Source organism: Lepisosteus oculatus, chromosome 22, assembly GCF_040954835.1.
Source record: "Lepisosteus oculatus isolate fLepOcu1 chromosome 22, fLepOcu1.hap2, whole genome shotgun sequence".
Lineage (NCBI taxonomy): Eukaryota > Metazoa > Chordata > Actinopteri > Semionotiformes > Lepisosteidae > Lepisosteus > Lepisosteus oculatus.
The window spans coordinates 4,492,333-4,513,259 of NC_090717.1; the positions used below are offsets into that span (position 1 = coordinate 4,492,333).

Genomic DNA, 20,927 nt, shown 5'->3' on the forward strand with positions numbered 1-20,927 from the left:
TCTGTAGCCTCAATCACACAAGTTTGGCATCTGTTCTACAAAAAAACACAAATGATCTATTATCTTAACACAGCTGGGAATGACAAAAGCAGGCTCATTTTGGGTGAAAAAAACAATGTATCATTATTATTCATTTATCCAGAACAACTTGCATTTGTACAGGTAGACATTTTACTGAAGCTTCTCCCCAATCCATTTTCTAACCACTCCTTCCAATTCAGGATCGTGAGGGATGAGAAGCACTGGACGGGACACCAGTTTCCCAAAAAGCCAATTAACCTACCAGTATGTTTTTGGACAGTAGGAGGAAACCCACACGAACCCAGGACCCTAGCACTGCACTGTGCCAGTGTGCAGCTGAAATACGTAACTCAAAGGTGCAATGGAAATACTCCTGGGATATGAACCTACAACACTCCAGTTATGAATCCTAAACACTACTCCTCACTGCTGCACAATGGAATGCCAACACACAACATTACATACTCTATGCTTATTTGTTTTCTTAAAATAAGACATTTTCCTAGGGTTAACACTGTTTATATACGATTTTGTCTTTGTAGCCAATACTTGTATCACATTCTCTATTTTCCCTGTAGTTTTACCAGTATTTGTTTCCCTCTCATAACGTTTCATGTACATATAGAAGTGAATCATTTTGAAGTTCATCAAAATAAACGTGACACCTAGTTTTTCAATCTAATCAACAGAACCACATTCACAGAACAAAAACTCAAGTCCAATCAGTTCTGTAGCCATAATGAGGTCAATATCAATTACCACTGTAGTATGAAGTGATGTTTAATTACTATTATTTTCCAAGACGTAATGACAGCGTGGAGAGATGCCACTTCACGCTTTGTAAATGCGTCCAAATTAATTTTGATCTAGACTATCTAGCTAAATATGTTGCTACAGTATGTATTAAGCCGCCACAATATATTTAAATTCTTAATGGCAAATCGATATAACTACCATACTAACATTTCAAATATATCACCCTAGGTATTCAGCTGGATGTGTTATGTCAAAACATCTAAAAGAGAGCAAACAAGAGTTTAAAACAAGAAACTTCACTGGATATACAGTAGGTGGAAAAGCAGAATTAAAAAAAAAACACCGGATTGATTACATTAATAAGGTTGCGTGCAAATGAACTTGACGTCTCTCCTCGGAGACAGAAGTATGTGCCAATAAAACTATTCTTGTCCACAAAAAAAAATCACTTGACAACTACAGTAAATTTAGCTCAAAGGTTGGAGAGTTGAAACAGTGAGCTCACTGCGATGAGGGAAGCCTTATATCTCGCGAGAACCCCGCTCCTCTCCAAGCTCGCTCGGTGCTGCTGCCTCTGTCGCCGTTGCTGCTATTGCTGTGGATTTGATTGACAGGCAACATGTCGGTGTGGAAGCAGAGAGCCGGGATGCAGCTGTTGGCACGAGAGACAGAGAGCACCTGCACACAGTGCTTACACCAATAATATTAAAACGCCGTCTCGTCTCTGTCCATTGTGCAATGCTGAGCTAAATACTTACTCTTACTTATTTAAGCGTCCAAATACTCCATGGAGCCAGCTGAAGCAGACGCTCTGTTTTAAATGTATTTCTCCTGAATTTCTGTTATATTGTGTCTGACTGAGCCCTCAACATCAGTACCGCTGCCTACCTGAACTGCTCTGATGAAACCAAGCAGTTCCACTTCGGCAGGAGATAAAAAAGGAAGACTACAATGGAGTCGCCGTCAAAATAATATCTTTTTAAACAACAGCAACAACAAAAAACCATTTTGATTAATAAAATTAGTTTAATTTAATTTATTTCGGATTTAATTTATTTGGGAATTCTTACTGCATTTTTTAATCATTGGTGGGATTTTTTTTTCTCCCATCCGATTCTTTTGTAATTCCGACAAAATAAAACCAGAGTTAGACAAGGGGATCCGTGCTCGCAAACTATGGATGAGGAAAATATGACAAAAAGCGAAGAGCATCATTTGAGTTTGCAAAAAGCCTTGCAGCAGTGCGAACTGGTGCAAAATATGATAGACATCAGCATCTCCAGTTTGGAGGGGCTGAGGACCAAATGTGCCACATCCAACGACTTGACACAAAAAGAAATAAGAACCCTGGAGGTAAGCTTGAAATTAACTCGTGTTTTCATTATTATTGCAACCAAATTCGTGCGCATTGAAGACAGGAGGTGCTTCTGCTTATTCATTTCTTCATTTGCTGTTTTTCCCAGTAAAATAGTTCAGTGGATGGCTTTTAAAATCCCGGTTTTCGCCCTTTTGTGCCGATATTTGTTTATTTATCTGGGTTGGCGTGCAGTGTAATAAATTAAGAAGCTGCAGTCAGCCGATATGAGCTTGCGCATTCTGCAGGTGGTGGAGAAAGGTGGATCGAGCGTTTTATTTCTAAGCAGATTTTCTCTGCAAAACGCTGAGGCCTGAATTGTTTCTAAGCATTTTGCAACACAGACGACCGCATTACCTCGGCTGTACAGTACGATCTGTGGCAGCGATCCCAGTACAGCGACGCTTTTTTTTCATTTGTATTTCTTTTGAAAGGTTTGATTTTTTTTAAATGGTCGTTGACCCATTTGTAGCAAATGAGAGGGAATCCTAACAAAAACCCAGCGTTGCGTAATAGATGTGGCTACTGGTCGTGTGTTTATAATGTTGAAGCTGTGTGTTTCGTGAAAGCTTTGTAAATATTAAAGGAGTGATGCATTCATATTACACATGTTCTTGTCTGTTATTTAAACCTGCGATTCCCTAATGGCCACGTCTGTAGGCGGGGAATTTTAAAACATTCACAGGATTGAAGCGGGGTCGTGTGTCTCTGTACTTGGAGTGCATTTGTTTTACCACAGCTGGACAAAAATGAGGAAAAAAAACATTCTTGTATTTTTTTTAAACGCAACAGATATTTTAATGATCAATACAATGTGAAATATTTCTTAATATTTTTAGTTTTTTTACCGACCCCCTCTTGTACGCAAGATACAGCTTTTGCCGTTTTCAGATGTAGCAGAGGGGAGTACCCTCCCACAGGCCCCGTTTAATCAATGCCCTGGAAATGTAAATAACTTTAAATAACTTATTTTCATGCACACTCCGAACTTTTTAGCTCATGTTCATCATAAATGATACTCACAATATGTGACATTCAGTAGGATTCGTATTCATGTTGTAAACTACATGGCTGACTTGGTTTACACAAATACGTTTCTGAAGTAATACTAAGTAAGTTATGAAGCGTATAAACTCATCTCTTTTTATGATTTTCCCCGAATTATTTAAAAAAACGTTTAATTGGACAGAGTGTTTGCTAATGTAGTCAGAATACAGTTCTAAAGTAATGGTACAGACTCACTCTGGTTGTGGTCCAGTTTTGGGGTATTAATTTAAGTACAGTAGTTATCATCTTAACTGTACCGATTTATCAAGGATATTCATCTATGGAAGAAGTTCAACTTCAACAGCTGGATTGTGATTCTCAAAGTTTGCAGTTGCGCACATGCCATTAACTTATTTGGCTGCATTTCCACCCATTTTCACATCTACATCTACAGCAGGTATTTATTACTCAGTCTGGGTGCAGTACCTTGATCAAGGCTACAACCATAGTGCCCGGCCTGGGATTTGAACCCACAATGTTCCAGTGTCAAATACAGAGTCCTAACCAATACTCCTCACGGTATGCACTAATTATTTGTAGTTTACGCAACATCCACTGTTACTGTATTTGTGTTATCAAAGATAAAACGTATAAGAATATATTCAGTGAAGGTATACGTTTCCAGGGTGTTTTTTCCTTGTTTACAGCTTATTAATGTACTTTTAAGATGTTATTATGGGAATTATGAAACAAAGGGGAGGAAGATGGTATAAAGGAAAGTGAAATCACTGGAATTTTACAGTATGCGTCCTTTCTTGCTTGCTTTTTTCTTCATGCTGATTTCAGATGGCAGAAGTTACGTGTTTGTGAGTTTTCTCCTGGTACATGTACAAGTTTTAGTGTTTAAGTTGCACAGTGAGGTTGTTCACTGTATTGCTTTGTGCTTTAGTTATGTAACACCTTTATTTTAGTTAATACCTTATAGTTAATCACACTAAACTCTACTGCTTTGTGTAGTTTGCACAGAATGCTTAGTATATAACAATAGTTTGTAGTTTGCACAGATATTATAAGAGCTTTTTTTCACTGTAGCTGATTATTTCTTGTAGAAACATTAAAAGAAAAGAGCCTTTGACTATATTTTTATAGTAGCAACAATAGCAGTATTAGAAACTGAAAAGCTAAGGGAAGGATTGAGGCTAACAAAGCAACAAATGAGAACTAAAAAATTCAAGAAAGTTTAGATCTGTTCGCAAAACAGGTAGCTCAATGTTCAAAATATGAACATGACAAAATCTATATTAGTCACAGAGTCACAAATCTGGGCCCTGATATCCACATTTAAGAAGGGTTTTAATGGTCTCTTAATTTTAAAAAACTTATTTTCCGAACTGAGGAAAAGTGTTACATTGTTCCAGATAACAGAGAAATTCGCACACTTTGACACCCATTCACTTGTCTTAAACTGTTCATTTTTCTTAGGAAAGTCCAACTGTCCTCGTGACTCTACAGAACCTGGATTGGGCACCCAAAGGTCCAACACAATGTTGGTGAAAGCATAAAGCAATATGTTGTATTTCTTAAGCTACTATACGATAAAAGGTATCTTAATTGTTTTGAAACAGGATGCGGATTTCTATTTTTCTGTGTGTTTGTGTTGAAGTGAAACCAGCCTTTTGAAACTTACCATGTGGAGAATCAGGTTGTTACATGAAAGGCAGGATTCATTGTGCTACAGCGATAAAGATGGTGCCGGGACATCATGACAATGGTTCCTTCTAAATTGCTGGTGTTAAATTGTGTGTGCTATAATGTCAATTTAAGAATGGTTACAAGTGAGAGGAGTCCATTTGGTTCCTAGAAGCTAATCAATCTGAAGACCTCATTCAGCTGTTTCTTGAAAGAAGCCAGGGTCTTGACTTCAAGAACAAAGCTGGCTAGCTTATTGCAGATCCCCCCTTTGTGTAAAAAAGTACAGTACCTCACGTGCACAGTTTCAAAATACACAGCCCTGTAGTTTCCACCTATGTCTTCCAGTTTGCATATTGTAAATGAGAATACTGAAGTGTATATTAGCAGTGCCCCAGCTAGGATTTGAACCCACAGTCTCCTAGGTTACACATCTAAGGTGCCGGCCACTAAACCACACTGCTGTTGACAATGTAGGGAGGAATAATGAATACTGCTGAATGGCACAAGCCTTTTAGAGTCCCCTGCCCATGAGATATACTTTAAGATATACTTTTCACAGTAGAAGAAAACACATTTATTATTATAGAGCTTTTAGACTTCAGCCTGTTGTAGTGATTGTTGGCAAACAATTGTTCAGCTATAGGGTCTTGACCATGTATATGTAGACTTTATTGAAGCCATAACTTGTGCTACCAAAGTTAAAACGTACAAGAAAATATATATTTTCAGTGAAGGTATAAAGCTTCTACTTACTTTCCCGTGATTCAAAGTGGTGTTGAATTTAGGATTTCTCATCATCAGTCCATCAAGGCTTTCTTGTGTTTCCTTTCACAGTCCTTAAACATACTAGTAGGTTAAATGGCTTCTGGGAAGATTGGCCCTAGGTGTGAGAGACTGTGTTTTGTCCAGAGATGGACTGGTGTCCTGTCCAGGGTGTACCCTGCCTACCAGCGTCACCAGTTGATAAGCCTAAAGTATGATTACTCACAACAAACATTTGGGGGAGCAGAAATCTTTAGACGATCCTATGTTTTATTCCCATTTTATTTCTTATACATACTGTAACAGAGCCACTGTTGAGTTTTCATTTTGGAGAAGCAATAGGATGGTGATTTGAGTTAGGGGGCAGACCTGTGTCAAGCGGGTGTCAAGGGAAAAAAAGAAGATTGCATCCCTGAGTCTAAAAATACACACGAGGAATTGATCTGTGCTTTCTGTTGCATTCTGTTACAATTATACATCTAAATCTATGAACCAAACGATTAGTGTAAAGTACAATAAACAGATGGACTGCGGACCTAGATCACACTTGTCATACCAAAGCATGTGCTCAACTTCTCTCAGCTTAGATTTTAAATGGAAATAAAATGTCATTGGTTGCTACATACGAACTTTTTTAATAATTTAAAAATGCTTATGTGAGAAAAGATGAGCCAAGTTAGTCCAAGAGCCAAACAGATCTGGCACTGCCCCAGTTCCAAGACATTTGTGTTTGTCCTGAGGTCCAGGGTACTCTGCATATGTCATCCAGCTTGCACCAATGATCTAATGATTGCCAGTGACTGCAACAAGCCTCCCTTGGGAATTTCTCCCTCGAAAAGACAAAACTGTCCAAACATGGTCCCACAATGGAGGTGCAAGATGAGTCTCTGAGCCTCTGCAGACATCATCCTGCAAGTCACATAAAATCAAGTTGTAGTCTGCGTAATTAAGTGTTTATAAGGCAGGATGTCAGGAAGGTATGACTGGGAGCCCTGTCTGCCCTCTCATCTTTGTGGTGTTTTTATTTTTTTGTGAGTTTGAATGTGTTATCTGTGAGATGGCATTGTTGTAATGGTCCTATCTCTACTGCCATTCTCACAAATGGAAAGGTGCTTTTGAGCTGTTTATGGACCTTACTGGTAGAGCTTTTAATGGCCAAAGAAAATGGTTTAAACAAATTGTACTTACTTCAGTTAAGCTGTGGTGTATGCAGAACTGTAAAGGGAGGCATCAACGTGTAATTATCTCTGAGCACAATCTTGACAAGGTTGGTCATGCAACTGTACAGGCATTTCCTATTGAAACGTAACTACTGTAAATGTATTTTATAGGAAATCAAGCTTGCTGTTTTCTCTTTGCGGATGACTGGAGATATGCTTGGTTACGTTTGTGAAATGATGAGCAGACACCGCAACTTTGGTTGGCTGGTGGTTTCCTATGTGTATGATTTCACTTTAAGCTTCTGTTTTGAGTCTTTAAATTGTTAAGAGATAAAAAGAAAAGTCTTGTCTGGTTGTGTTTTCTGCTTGGTTTTCTGGTTGAGACCCTGCAATGCTCTCAGGCCCAACACTGTGTGTGCTGTCAGGCAGCAGACCTTTTAATATAAAGGGGGAAGAAGATCAAAGCTGCAGACAGTGGTCAAGTAAGATGAGGGTGTTTTGCTGTCTGTTGAACTTCTGATCTACCTTCAAAATGCTGCAGCAGCTCAAAGCTGGAAGGTTTTGTAGTTTCTCTTTAGAAGTAGAGAGTTAAACTAAACAGTTGCATAGAATGATGTTACTGTCAACTATCTGTAATGAAACGCAGTAAAAAAATCATAGAACCCGGGTGAAGATGTTAATCATGAATTTACCTTTCTCTTTTTTAATCATTTTATTATTTATTTTAAAAGTCTCCTAATTTCAAGAAGTTGCAGATATTAAAGGTGCACGTTTCATACTGGCCTGTCTTCGTCAGCCTTCTTCATACCAAATCTGCCTTTAATTTATGCCCATTTGTACAAGTGGGATTATTAGGCAAGTAATCTAAATTAAACACAACAATGTACAACAACAGTGTCCCTATCCAGGATTTAAATCTACAATCTTCCAGTTCTGAGACTAGCAGCATCACCTTTCTCCGCACTGCTGTGATTGAAAGAAATGTTAAAGCTTACATTATGTGACCCAGGCATGCATGTGCTTAGGAAACTGTATAACAGATCATAAGGTATCTGTGGTCTTATGAGCAATCGTCCCATGATTAAGCAACTGTTTTTTTTCATTAGTTATCAGCTTGTAACTATTATAAAGTAGAAAGTGGAAAACATGTACCGTGAAACAGTGGTAGAGTTTGATATTTTTCAGAACTAGTTCTGTTCTACACAGGGTGGCACAATGGCAAGCCGTTAGGGCTGCTACTACACAGTACTTGAGTCTGAGTTGAAATAAGGCTGAGGGATCTTCTGTGTGGAGTTTACTTATTTTCCATGTGGTTTTTCTTTTGGCATTCTGGTTTCCAGTCAACTTCTAAGACATGTTGGTTAATTAGTGAGTCTTAATTTTCTGTCTGTCGGTGTGTGTGTGTTTGAAGTGGCCACTATGTGGCCTCTGGGTAGACGTGCTTGCTGTAACCCTTACAAGGAATAAATTACATTCATTTTATGCAGACACTTAAGCAGCAGGGTTATAGAGAGAATCTCAATCTGATTTGACTGGTGCTAGTTCACGTCTTTAAAGTTAAACAAGCGGGATTGGTGGCAGTTAACTTTATAATGAAATTCATCATGACACCATCATGACATCATCATCAAGGAAGAAAAGCAATCCAATTTGCACAGCACATATTCTTTTTTACAATCCTGGCAAGACGTGCTTCTGATGGCAGTATTTCCTGAAATATTAAACAATGGAAGGATGTACTTAGATGACACTAAAAATTATATTTCTTTTTTTTTTAATTGACTCATTAAAAGTCTTTGGAGAGTTCTACGTAAGTGTAGACTTGCTCATATACTTTACATATGCTGCCGATAAAAAGACATGAGCACTCTGAACCCTGAAATGCTTATGAGAGAGATAAGTAACCAGAATGTTTGTGTTAATGCCTTCTTTGCTGACCACCTAGTAAAATCAACATGTTGAGATTGAAACCTGCAAATTTGTGCAATATTTAATTTTGGTTTGAATACATCATTTTTGGATGTGTTTCTTCCTATTCATGTGCTCAGTAACTTAACCTTGTATTTTGTGTTGAAATAGAGACCTGAGCTGTAGTTTATATATTTTATTGTAATTCAAATGTTTTAATCAAAAGCAATATACTGTTAGAATCCGCCCTCGGTAACTGTGACCCTTGGTCCTGCTCATACTCTAAGACAATACAAATATAATGCCAGTGAAGACTTTTGTAAAAAAAAAAATTCTACTATCTATATTTGCATCTAGGTTCTCTGAAGTGGACAGTCACTCTGTCTAGGAAATAGTCACACCTTGTCCCCACTTGCCCCTACTGTCTCACTACCAGTCTCTAGCATTGGATGTTACTGAAAATGAATAAACTCATTGACTTTTCAGGAAGGATGCTTCCTTTGTTATACAAGGTTTCTTTAATTATTTCTAGGAAATAAATATTTTTAAATATTTATGTTTCACTATTAAACAATAGCAAATAAGCTCAAAGGTTAGGTAGAACTATTTTGGTTTGCAGCAAGTACAACAATGTTTTTGAATTGTTTTTTACTGTTCAAAGGTTATAAGTTTTTCAGTATGATCCCAGCAGCACAATGTCTCTGATGTCAGAAAACGTATGCTGGCAGTTTTAATTTGTGTAGCGAAGTTCTAAAAAAACGTTTTGTTGTATATTTCCCACTGTTTGCTGATAGTAGTTTTCTAAGTCTGTTTTGCAGAATTTGTAGCTGGAGACTGTGTTTATTTATATTAATTCATGTAATATTTAAAATATGGACTGAATGTGTATACGTGTAACATTTTAAAAAAAAATAGAATGTTTACTATCATTTAGCGGTGCCGCCCTGTCTTGAACACTTTGTTCAATTTAAACATATAAGTATATCAAGTAAAAGGACAGCATACAAAAATGTATGCATAACTCATTTTTAACTTTAAGTGTCCTTTGCAATTGTTTTTTTACTGTGTCTAGACAGATCCAGGGAATCTCGGATTTTGTCTTTTCTTACTGGCAGTTTGTGGATGAATGCGTGCTCTTTACCCTGTAAACACAAACCACAAATGTACAATACTATTTCAATAAAAAGGCATTTGATGACCCCTGGCAGTTGTGCAGCTGTATATAGCAATATTTTTAAATTGAAGGATGTTCCTCTTCCAGTAAATTATGAAAGGGGAATAGATTAAAAGGCATTTTATTGAGCTATCTGTTTCTGGGACTATAAATGTAAGCACAATGTCCAGAGACATCAGACAGTGCACTTACTTACTGAGTTAGCTTCTGCCTGGTTGTCTTTCACTTGCAGATAAAGATACCATCTGAGCATTCATCCAAATTCATCTTTAATAAGGACTCAAAAGAGATTTAAATCAAGCAGACTCTCCCATGTTCATTGTTTTACCTCTTATTTATTATTATAAAACAATGTCTGTGTGTTTGTGAGTGTTTGTGAGTTCAAACACATTTTAATTGTGAAATCACTGCCTTGTTTTCAGTTTTGTCTGTTTTTGTCAAAATAAATCTTGTACAGGAAATTGGTAAGAAAAGCTTTTTTAGCTTAAAAGTTTAATGTTCTGAGAGTTGAACTCCCTTTGGGACTGTTCCACCTGTAACCAGCTGAGAACTGTGTGTGTGTGAGAGAGTCATGGAGATTGGTGCTTTGCTACTCAGTGTGACTGTCTTTGTGGATAAATGAGCTGAGCAATTTTATATTTACTTTACTATGTTATTTTATTAATCAGAACAAACTGTATACAGTACTATGTATGTATCTCCTAGCATCCAGCTGTACTGTACATTCCTAAAAAATACAGATGTAATAAAAAGTACACTCCTTACAGAGATGCCATAAATATGTTTATTGCAACTATGTCCAATGATATTAGTTGCAAAAGCCCAGGCCCAAGTCCAGAGTAAAAGCTCAGGTAATGGTAATAATAATGATGATAATAATAATAAACTTTATTTTATATAGTGCCTTTAAAGGTGGCTCCTCAAAGCGCTTTACAGAAAAACAACAGCAACAACAACGATGAAAAAAACAGCAACAATAAACAAGTACACAAGATAAACACGATGAGGATGTGTGGTACTAAATACAGTAGGAGCAGAGGGGGTAAAGAATGGACCCAGTTAAGTAGGGGCTCGTCTAAAGAAGAAGGTTTTAAGTCTGGGTTTGAAGGAGTTTAGAGAAAGTGACTCTCTGATATCCTTGGGGAGAGAGTTCCAGAGCTTTGGGGCATTACAGGGGAAGGGCTTGTCAACCATAGAGTGTAGATGGGCATGGGGGAAAGACAGGAAACCAGAATTAGAAGATTGAAGGTTGCAAGGTGGGGAGTAGGGGGATAATAGCTCAGACAGGTACTGAGGTGCCAAGCCATGCAGAGCCTTATAGGTGAGCAGGAGGATTTTGAAGTCGACACAAAACTTGACAGGAAGCCAGTGCAAGGACTCCAGGACAGGAGTAATTTGATCACTTGCACTAGACCTGGTCAGGATTCTGGCTGCCAAGTTTTGGACATACCGGAGTTTGTTCAAAGTGGATTTAGACACCCCAGCGAGTAGAGCATTACAGTAGTCAATTCGGGAGAACACAAATGTGTTGATCACATTTTTCAGCCACAGTTAGTGATAACATAGGGCGTAGTCTAGCCATATTCCTGATGTGAAAGAAAGATGTATTGACAATATGCTGCACATGGTGGATTGTATGTCAAGCCTGAATCAAATATCACCCCAAAGGTTTTTCAATTTATACTGAAGCTCAAGTACAGAACCATCTACAGATAGGGTTACGGGATTGGCTTTACTAAGTTAATGGAGGGTGCCAATAAACCTGACTTCAGTCTTGTCACAGTTAAGATGAAGGAAATTTTGAGTCATCCAATTTTTATGTCAGAGATGCAATTAGAAAGAATAGAGACAGCCACATTAGTGTCAGGTTTGGTATGCATGTACTGTATATTTGAGTATCATCAGGATAGAAATGATAGTTGAGGCCATGTGATCTTAAAAGCTAACCAAGTGGAAACTTGTAAATGCTGAAAAGTAGGTTGCCAAGTATTGAACCCTGAGGAACACCAGACTTAACAAGACCAATTTCAGACCTAAATCCGCCAAACACAGTCTCAAGATGAGAAAGTAAGATATCATGGTTAACAGTGTTGAAGCAGCACTGATATCAAGAAGAATGAGAATAAAAAGAGAACAAGAATCAGAAGCTATTAGAAGATCGTTAGTGACTTTGACCAGGGCAGTTTCTGTGCTGTGAAATTGTCAGAAAACAGATCGGAGGGGTTCGAAACAGTTATTTGCAATGAGGTGGTTATGTAACTGAAATGTGACAGCCCGTTCTAGAATTTTTGCAAGAAAGGGGAAGCTGGAGGTGGGGCAAATTTTTTTAGATTGTCCAGAGCCATGTTAGGCTTTTTGGCATGGGCGTAATGGCAGCAGTTTTGAGGACCGTTGGTACAACACCAGTGCTCAAGTATTCATGTATTATATTGAGGACAATAGGGCAGAGAGAACTGAAACAAGGCTGAAATAAAATGGAGAGAATGGGATCTAATATAGAGGTGGTGGATTTCATATGTGAAACCAGTTCAGTGAGGGACGCAGAGTCAGGATGAGAGAAGTTGGAGAGGAGTTAACCAGAAAAGTTGGACAAGCAGGGAGAAGGTGTGGAAATTATATGCATTTCGGAAAGAATGTGATGCAGGATGTTGTCGATCTTGGAGCTAAAGAAATCTAAGAATGTGTTGCAAAGTTGGGATGAGGCAGGTAATGTGATGGGGCAGTAAGGCTTTAGCAAACTGTTGATGGTGGAGAAAAGGTGTCTAGGGTTGTTATGGTTATTTTCAATGATGTGAGAGAAGTAGGTGGATCTAGCAGACTCTATCGTATCCTGATATTCAGACGTAAAGTAACCTTTCCAGGCCTGATAATGTACATTTAGGCCAGAAAGACACCACCGACGCTCAAGTTACCAGTGTGCTCAGGTGTATTGTTAATTTAAGATGTTGTATATTCTAGCTGTTGAGAGACATTAGGAATTGACAAATATAATATAAAGTACAATGATTGGTCCCATCACCTTTAAGATTTACATTTGCTTTTTCAACTCCAAATTAAGCCTCAGGTTGGTCAGATACAACTGTCATGGCCTTTATACATTTTCCTTACTCTAATGCTAGGAGGATAAAACAGAAAAAACATTACTGCTGTATATAGCGTATGTACTATATATAGTGTATTTATTCAAATCCGGCATGTGTATTCAACATGATAACTGTTAATAAAAGTTCCTGTTTTTATAAATATTGTTTTAATCTCTGACTCTAGGCAGTTTACTAGATTGAGTTTGCATTTTGTGTTATACAAGTCCTTCAGAGGTCTCAAACTAGTATAATGGATTTACTGGATCTGAATACTCAGGGTAAAAATAACTTTGTTTACTACGCAGAGAACGAGGGGCCTGAATATTCTAATTAAAATTAATATTAATGAAATGTCAACAGCAAAAAACAACAACCTTTTGTTCTCTGCGTGCTTTTAAAGAAAAAGGATTGCCTCTTTTGGAAGTTTCAAAACAATATCGGTGGTATTTAACAATATAGAGAGTATTTATTAATGTCAGAATCTGAATGCTCCAGTCTTTCCACATTATTAATTTATTTAGTTCTTGATAGTCAATTTAGTTCAGAGCACCATGTTGTATTTTGGAAATGCAATACACATAAAAGAGCAAACTGCAACTGAACGGTGCTATCATTTCTTTAAGCGTACTGACATTTTCTTATTCATTGTGCATGAAGAAAAAATTTTACAGGCTTGAAATAAATAGTGTTTTGGGAATAAGTTTAGGACCGTTACTGAAGTGTGCAGTGGAAAAGTTTTCTGAATCTTTGGACTTGTAGTATTGAGTGATATACCAACTTACATGTTTTCTATAAACATTTGTACTACAAGATATGGCCTCATGGTCAATCTTGAAGTACTAATGATGGTAAAAAAAGTACTTTAGTAAGTACTGTTCCCTTTGCATGTACAAGCTCTGCAGTCACGAATTATCTATATCTTCGGGGAAAAAGTCAACAGCCTTACAGGTAAATTCCCTTTTGCTTGAAGCTTATTAATCTTTCATGTGCCATTCTAATTAAATTTTAATGTGCTCTAAACCAGTTAAGCAAAAAACAAAAATGAATGTAGAAAATAAAATATGAAAAAGGAAAGATGAGTTTTTAGTAAGAGGTGCATTTCCCCCTAGATGCTGGGACTACACTCTGACCAAAGGGCTCTTATTCAGTCTGCTACTGTACCTTTGATTGTGAAACCTCACTTTCTCTTTTTCTAGTACTGTATTTATTAAAGTGAAAAAGGTTAAAGGGGAGGTGTATTCTTTATCCATAGTACTTAGGAACTAAATGTGAACTTAGAAGACAAACTTGTTTACTTGTTTTTCCCCTGTTTGTGCCTATTTGAAAAATACATTTGTGTGAAATGTAGACAAAACTGCTTTCGGCACCTAGTAGTCTAAGTGTCTTGTTTCTAGGAGTCCTTTCATAGAAATATGTTGTAGCCCATGCCAGGTAAATGTGTAAAATGACATGCATTTCTTATGCTGGTTCTGTCTGGGGTGTTTGTTTTCTGTCTGCTTTGAATGTCACCAAAAATGTCGAAAAAGTACAGAACTGTCCCAGCATGAATTGTTTCTTCAAAACATTCTCACAGCTGACTGCAGCAAAGTGTGTGAAGGCACTGTCCCCTCTAGTACTGTACAGATCTCACACAGCTGCTTTCTTCAGAATATCAGAAAGGCCACAGATGACAACAGGATATTTGGCCATAAAGCTCACCTGGGTCTGCTTCTCTTGTCTTACTGCTATTGCAGGTTGTTGCTAGGATCACATGCCCCCCAAAGTACGAAATAAATTCAATGACCTCATTCCCCCAGCCTAGAAATGAACACAGGACCCTGGGACAGGTCCATATCATGTATGGAACATGCAAGAAATCATGCACAGTAAAAATCAAATAAAAGCTATATTCATTATTTTGTACTTAAATATTCTAGTACCGATTAAAAAAAAATAAAACAGCTGTGGCTTATTGCATCACTTTATTGTCTGTGACATACCTGCACATATAATACTGGGGTAAGTGATCCATTTTTACAATACATTTCAATTGTAATAGTTCAGCAAAGCTTTGAAGAAAGGGTTTTTTTCTTTGGTGCCTAATACTGGAACTACATTTTTGGCAAATTATTAAATGATCTGGGGGGTTTGTGACTCCTCGATACCAAAATTACAGACATTCTGTAAATCTAATTAGGATATATTACTTTTAAAATTAAAAGTAATTCTGCTATCCTCTATTGGATTGTGACTTATTTAATAGGAACAGATGATGATTTGTAAGCAAATTAATTAATATTTTTGATTTACTTTTGTTATGTGATGCTGATAAAAAGGCAAAACATGTTTTTTTGCATTTTTTTACTTTAGAACTATTGTGCTTTCACTCATGCTAGACAATTCAAAAGTTTTTAAAGAACAATGTCAAGAGTATTATGGTCTGTAACCTAAGCTCAGCAGATCCACACGGGTTTTATAAAGGACTGCAGCACTAAGAGACCAGCTGTCATCTGTTAGGAAAAATAGAACAAAATGAAAAATATTTAGTCATCAAATTGCATTGCCCTCTGACTCATGTGAGTTTATTATTGCCACAATTGTTTTTTTCCAAATTCAGAAATGGATTTATTGTCCTTTTTTGTATTCTGTGTATGAAATGCCATGGATTTACTGCAGTGGAAAGTAAAATTAGTCCTGACTCTAAGCATTTACAGCAAATTACATTTAAAACCTTACCTTCCTGACAAAAATATTAAGACTGTAGAATATAAGCAGTAGAGTACTTTGTGTTTCACTCATTTACACAATATCAGATCCACTGATATCCAGACGGCAGAAAGACAGTCTCTGAGGTTTCGGCTGCTCTTTTTGTAGCTTAACTCTCCTTTTTTCAAGATTCGATACCAGCACAACAACCAGGTATATTCTAAAATGAAGCTTACTTTTTTAATAAATAATATATTCCTCTTTTGTATATTCATTCCATTGTGCAAGGCTAAACACCATATCAGTTAGTACGTCTTAATGCTCAAGAGCTTAATGTGAGAAGTTGTAGTCCGGAAAGTCCAAGTTGTAGTGACCAATGTTCGGTTCCAGTGAAAAGTAACTTTGCCATTTCAGTCTTTTGTTTTCGATCTCTGTCTTTAATTGTCTATTTTTGTAAATTGTTTGTGGGTTAAATCATTAGAAAGAGAAAGAAGCCCCTTTTGACATAAACTACTAATTCAACATTGCATTTCTGGCTAAAGACTGGTATTACATAGTGAATCCAAGAAAAACTCACCTCCTGTGTATCGGTTACGTTACTACAGACTAGTTTGCTGTTGTCTGGATGTTTTCATTTTTTGACAAAATTTATGTTTAAAAACAGGATAAAAAGAAAAACAAACTAACTGAGTGGAATGGTAAGAATGTGATTAGAATGGTAAATTGACCATTTTTGTTTAAGTAGTTGATTTTTTAGATAATTTCTTAGAAAACTTCATATATTGTACAGGGTTGAAACTTGTAATATAACTGGTATGTTATAATTAATCACTTTTGCTCCTGATAAATTAATTTCACTAGATATTTTTATAAAGTACAGTACTGTAGTTCATACTGTGTATATTGTGTGTGCCAGTGTGTTGGTGGTAGGCTTGATACTGTTTTAGTCGGGGAAGAATTAACCTGTATTCTTTTAGGGTTTCTGGCTCCCTCTCGTGGTTGGAAATCTTCCATACAGTTTTGACTTCACGCAAAGTTGGTTTCAATATGACAAGTGCTTTCTGATTCTTTACCAACAGCCATAAAAACCCAAACCAAGATGTTGCATGCAATTTTTTTAAAGGCTTGAATCTTAAAATATTTTGATTTTCACTTACCAAAATGCTTTTTTTAATGTGACCTGCTACAAGAGTATTTTCCCCCAAATGCTTTACAAGCAGTGTTGAAAGGAAGTGCTTATCACAACAGCTGAAAACAAAAAGCCGATGAATACTAAACCAGAGCACATAGAGTATATGTTCTGGGAATTGAAATGGGAGAACACAACACAGCCTGGAAATGCAGAGCTGACGTATGTTGCAGCAATATTGCTGCTGTGTTGCATCAGTGAGTTTGTCCCACACTTAATTTCTGTGTATTTCAGGGCAAGCTGGTGAAGTACTTCAGCCGACAGCTCTCCTGCAAGCGCAAGGTGGCCGCACAGGAGCGCAGTGCTGAGCTGGAGGGGTTTCCTCACCTCCTGCACTGGTTCCGCATTGTGGACATGCGGAAGGAGGTCATGGAGGTAATGGAGCAGTAATCACCCAGCTTGCTGTGCAGATTTGCTCCATTTTCTTGACAAAAACCAGCTTTTACACACCTGCACATTGCAGCTGTCTCGTTCTAGAGCTGTTTCACTCATCATGAGAGCCAAGGATGTCCCATTTATTAGCTGTAGAGGGCGATCTACAGCTTTGGTATTCAAAGAGCTGCGCCCTTTACATTTGAATAAGCTGAACAGGTTCTCACTCATATTCAGTGGATATCAAAAGTCTACACACCCTTATTGGAATTTCAGCTTTTGTGATGTAAAGGCTGAAATCTAGACAAACCTTTTTTCACCTTTCATAAGATCTTGTAACCAACAATATTTAAGTGAAAAACAAATGGATCGCTTTTAAGAATAATGATTTAAGATAAAATAAAACCTCCAATGCCTTGGTTGCATAAGTGTGCACACCCTTTAGCCAATACTTTGTGGAAGCACCTTTTTGCTTTGATTACAGCAGTAAGTCTGTTTGGATAGGTCTCTAGTAACGTAGCCCACCTGGATTTTACAATTTTTTACAATCATTTGTTTTTCACTGAAATCTTGTTGGTTACAAGATCTTGTTACAGGTGAAAAAAGGTCTGACATGATTTGTCTTGATTTCAGCCTTTACATCAGCAAAAGCTGAAATGTCAATAATGGTGTGTAGACTTTTGATATCCACTGTATATCTGTACAGGATGGATGTGCACTATAGTCATTTACACGCTCTCCTGTGTTCCCCATGTTGCATGAGAAGGTCTTCTCTCACACTTCTCTGCCCTCTCTTACACTGTGAAGAGAGTAAAGCCCCTTCAGTTTGGGACTTCCCATGTTGTTCTGTCTGGGGGAATCCCTGTTTGACTCCTTTCGGTTAAGCCTCTTAATTTAAAGAAACACAACACTCACAAAAGAGGAATTACAATAAAAGACATAAATGATACATACCAGAACTCTTGACGAAAGATTATGTGTTCCTGGGAATTTCCGTCATTCAAAACAAAACCTTCCACTTACAGTATTTGTAGAATTTTCCAAGGATAACCAAGACTGTGGTGTTGGCTGCCGTAATGCTCAGGTGTAAATGTCTGCAAGTTTGAGAACATTACATACATTTCCATTGATTCTTAAAGGGTTCAACAAAATTGTCCTGTTGGAATAACAGCACCACAGCTTTTCTGACATTTACCTGGTGGACACTAAGGCTGAGTTTGGGGGCCAGCGTGAATGACGGGCTCTGTCCACTGTCTCTCCTCTGTGTGGCTGCAGGAGATCACCCCTGGCCAGCTGACGTTGGAAGCTCTGCTGGAGATGAGCGACGAGCAGGTGTGTGAGACGGTAAAGAAATATGGCGCAAACCCTGAAGAGTGCGCTCGGCTCAACGCGTCCCTCTCCTGCCTAAGGAACGTCCATAAATCAGGTAAGAAATATTTTGCCACTGTGTGTTCACGAGTCAGTTGTGAATGTTTGGGCTGGAGAACTACTGTAAGGGCTTAAGTGGTGGTGGAGGGGAGTCCCCATTACCTGTAAAGCGCTTTGAGTGGAGTGTCCAGAAAAGTGCTATATAAGTGTAAGCAATTATTAATTATTATTATTATTAAGGACAGAAGATTCAACATGAGGAGTGCTGAAAATGAACATGAAGATGCTGTCGGAGGTTCAGTGGAGCCCATCCATGGCCCTTTCTTGCACTGTTTTCAAATTATGGGGATAATTTCAAATTATCTCCTGTTAATCTTGTGCATGCGCACCCAGGTATAATATATATATATATTCAAGTTTTGCATTTTTGTCTTTTGTCAAAACATTGCAGGACTAGTTTAAAAGGATTATAGATTTGTTCCTGGCTAAAATGTTTTTTGTTAACATGGCTTACATGTTGAAACTTGTCCTGGTACATATTCTTACCATTCAGCAAGCACTTAAATAGAACTGTTTTCAGTTCTTTATAATAAGACGAACTGAATAAGAACAATAATTCCACTTATACATATATATTACACTTATATAGCACTTTTCTGGACACTCCACTCAAGGCGCCTTACAGGTAATGGGGATCCCCTCCACCTCTCCACTTGGATGATGCGACGGCAGCCATAGTGCATACAGTACAGATTTAATCAATGTTTTTGAGAAAAATATGATTTATTTTAATCATTATTTTAATTAGTATGAGGAGTGTTTGACAGTGTCTTTCCCACCTATGTCTATACATTTTTATTTAATAAACAATAAGAGCTCTTTAAAAAGTAGGAATATTATCAAGTTGAAACAGGTTTACTCACTATATTGCTTGAAAACGTCCCGCATAAAGAGATTGTGAGACTATATCCTGATTGCAGAAAACAAATAAAATAGTTTCAATTAAATCTTCAATAAGCTTAATCGAGCAAGAGGTTAATTGGGATTAAAACGTAAATGTAGAGAGGTTCACTTCAGTACCAGTACTTGGAATCATCGCTTGTATTTATACTTCATAACAGCAGAGGGCAGAAGCGGCAACTGTATCACTAGAAGGCCGTTTAGTACTGTATTTTGAAATAGACACAACTATAATTCAGATGCAATACCCCTATACTGCCAGCAGATGGAAGGGTAACCTTTTAAATATAAAAAATGCTTTATTTACATGGTCTCAGAAATAGAATTACGCATTTAACCTTATTTATGATCTCAAATCACCACTCAATTTGATCATTTATTGTTTATAGTGTATTCATTGAAAAAAGAGAATGTAAGTGTATTATTTTTTAGAAATATAATTGGACAGCTGCATGCTTTAAGATCACTGCAGTCTGCTTCTTATAACATGTTCTTTTATATCTCATTGTGAATTAAATTAAATCTCTTTTTACTGCTTTGCTTATTATAATAAGCAAAGTTTGATGCTAACATGATTGAGGTAGGTGATTTAAAGGTTTATTTTACACAGCACTGTGAAGGTGGTGTTGTTAATAATGGCAACAGTCTGAATAAGTAATGTAGAAAAACTAAACATAGGACATGAGAGGGGAAATTGTTCATCATGTTGTCTTCACAACAACTAATACAAGTTGGCTACCAACAGCTTGTCCTAGTTCAAACATATTTTGTCATTATGCCTTAAATGCACACCGTATTCTTGTGAATTTAACAAGTAGTGTACATGTTATAATGCTTAAAGTTAAAGTCCACAAAATATTCTCGCAATAATATAATATATTAATCCAGTTATGTGTGTTTGAATAATAAACCATATTTCATTATTACTGCACCACAGACTGCTTTTTTTAATAACAAAGGGAGAAAAATAAAGAAATCTTATTGGTTCATTGTAGTAAGAATCATCCCTAGAAAAATATTGAAAAATGACTTCAGTTCAACTGAATACATTTTAAATATTTATATGTGGCCTTTTTCAATGCAGTATGTGAATTAAATATAATTATTTTTTGATTTTATTAATTAATAGAAATTAATAAAATTGAAAGAGATAATGTACTTTTTACCAATTTACTTTTCTAACTAAAGTCTAAGCTGTATTTCCTCACTGGTTCAATTTTGCAAACAAATAAATGTTGCTTGCAATGAAGGTCTTGGTATTTTATGGCAATATAAGATGCTAAGAATAAAGGGGGTATTTAAAAATCCTCACCTTAATTCCAAGTTCCTTAGAAGACTGGCATGTTGGAGAATAAATGTGACAGTTGGGGCACCATCTTTGATAAAGATGTGCCCTGCTTGGAGACGATGATCATTGATGTAGACACGCTCTGGGAGAGTTTTGAAGTCTCGGCCA

The 20,927-nt window shown here is 37.1% G+C and overlaps 1 protein-coding gene across 5 annotated transcripts in view; it reads left to right on the forward strand.

Annotated features, from left to right (window-relative positions):
• The first annotated feature begins 1,306 nt into the window (after positions 1–1,306).
• The window catches only part of ksr2 (kinase suppressor of ras 2), a 101,925-nt gene continuing 82,304 nt past the window's right edge, over positions 1,307–20,927 (forward strand). For 3 of the 5 annotated variants that reach the window (XM_015366388.2, XM_015366389.2, XM_015366391.2), the window contains exons 1-3: positions 1,307–2,130; positions 17,006–17,146; positions 18,419–18,569. In XM_015366388.2, the coding sequence (XP_015221874.1) occupies positions 1,954–2,130; positions 17,006–17,146; positions 18,419–18,569 (469 nt within the window). In that variant the 5' untranslated portion in view covers positions 1,307–1,953. The remainder of the gene's footprint in view (positions 2,131–17,005; positions 17,147–18,418; positions 18,570–20,927) is intronic. The other 2 variants (XM_015366387.2, XM_015366390.2) reach the window with 1 other exon arrangement.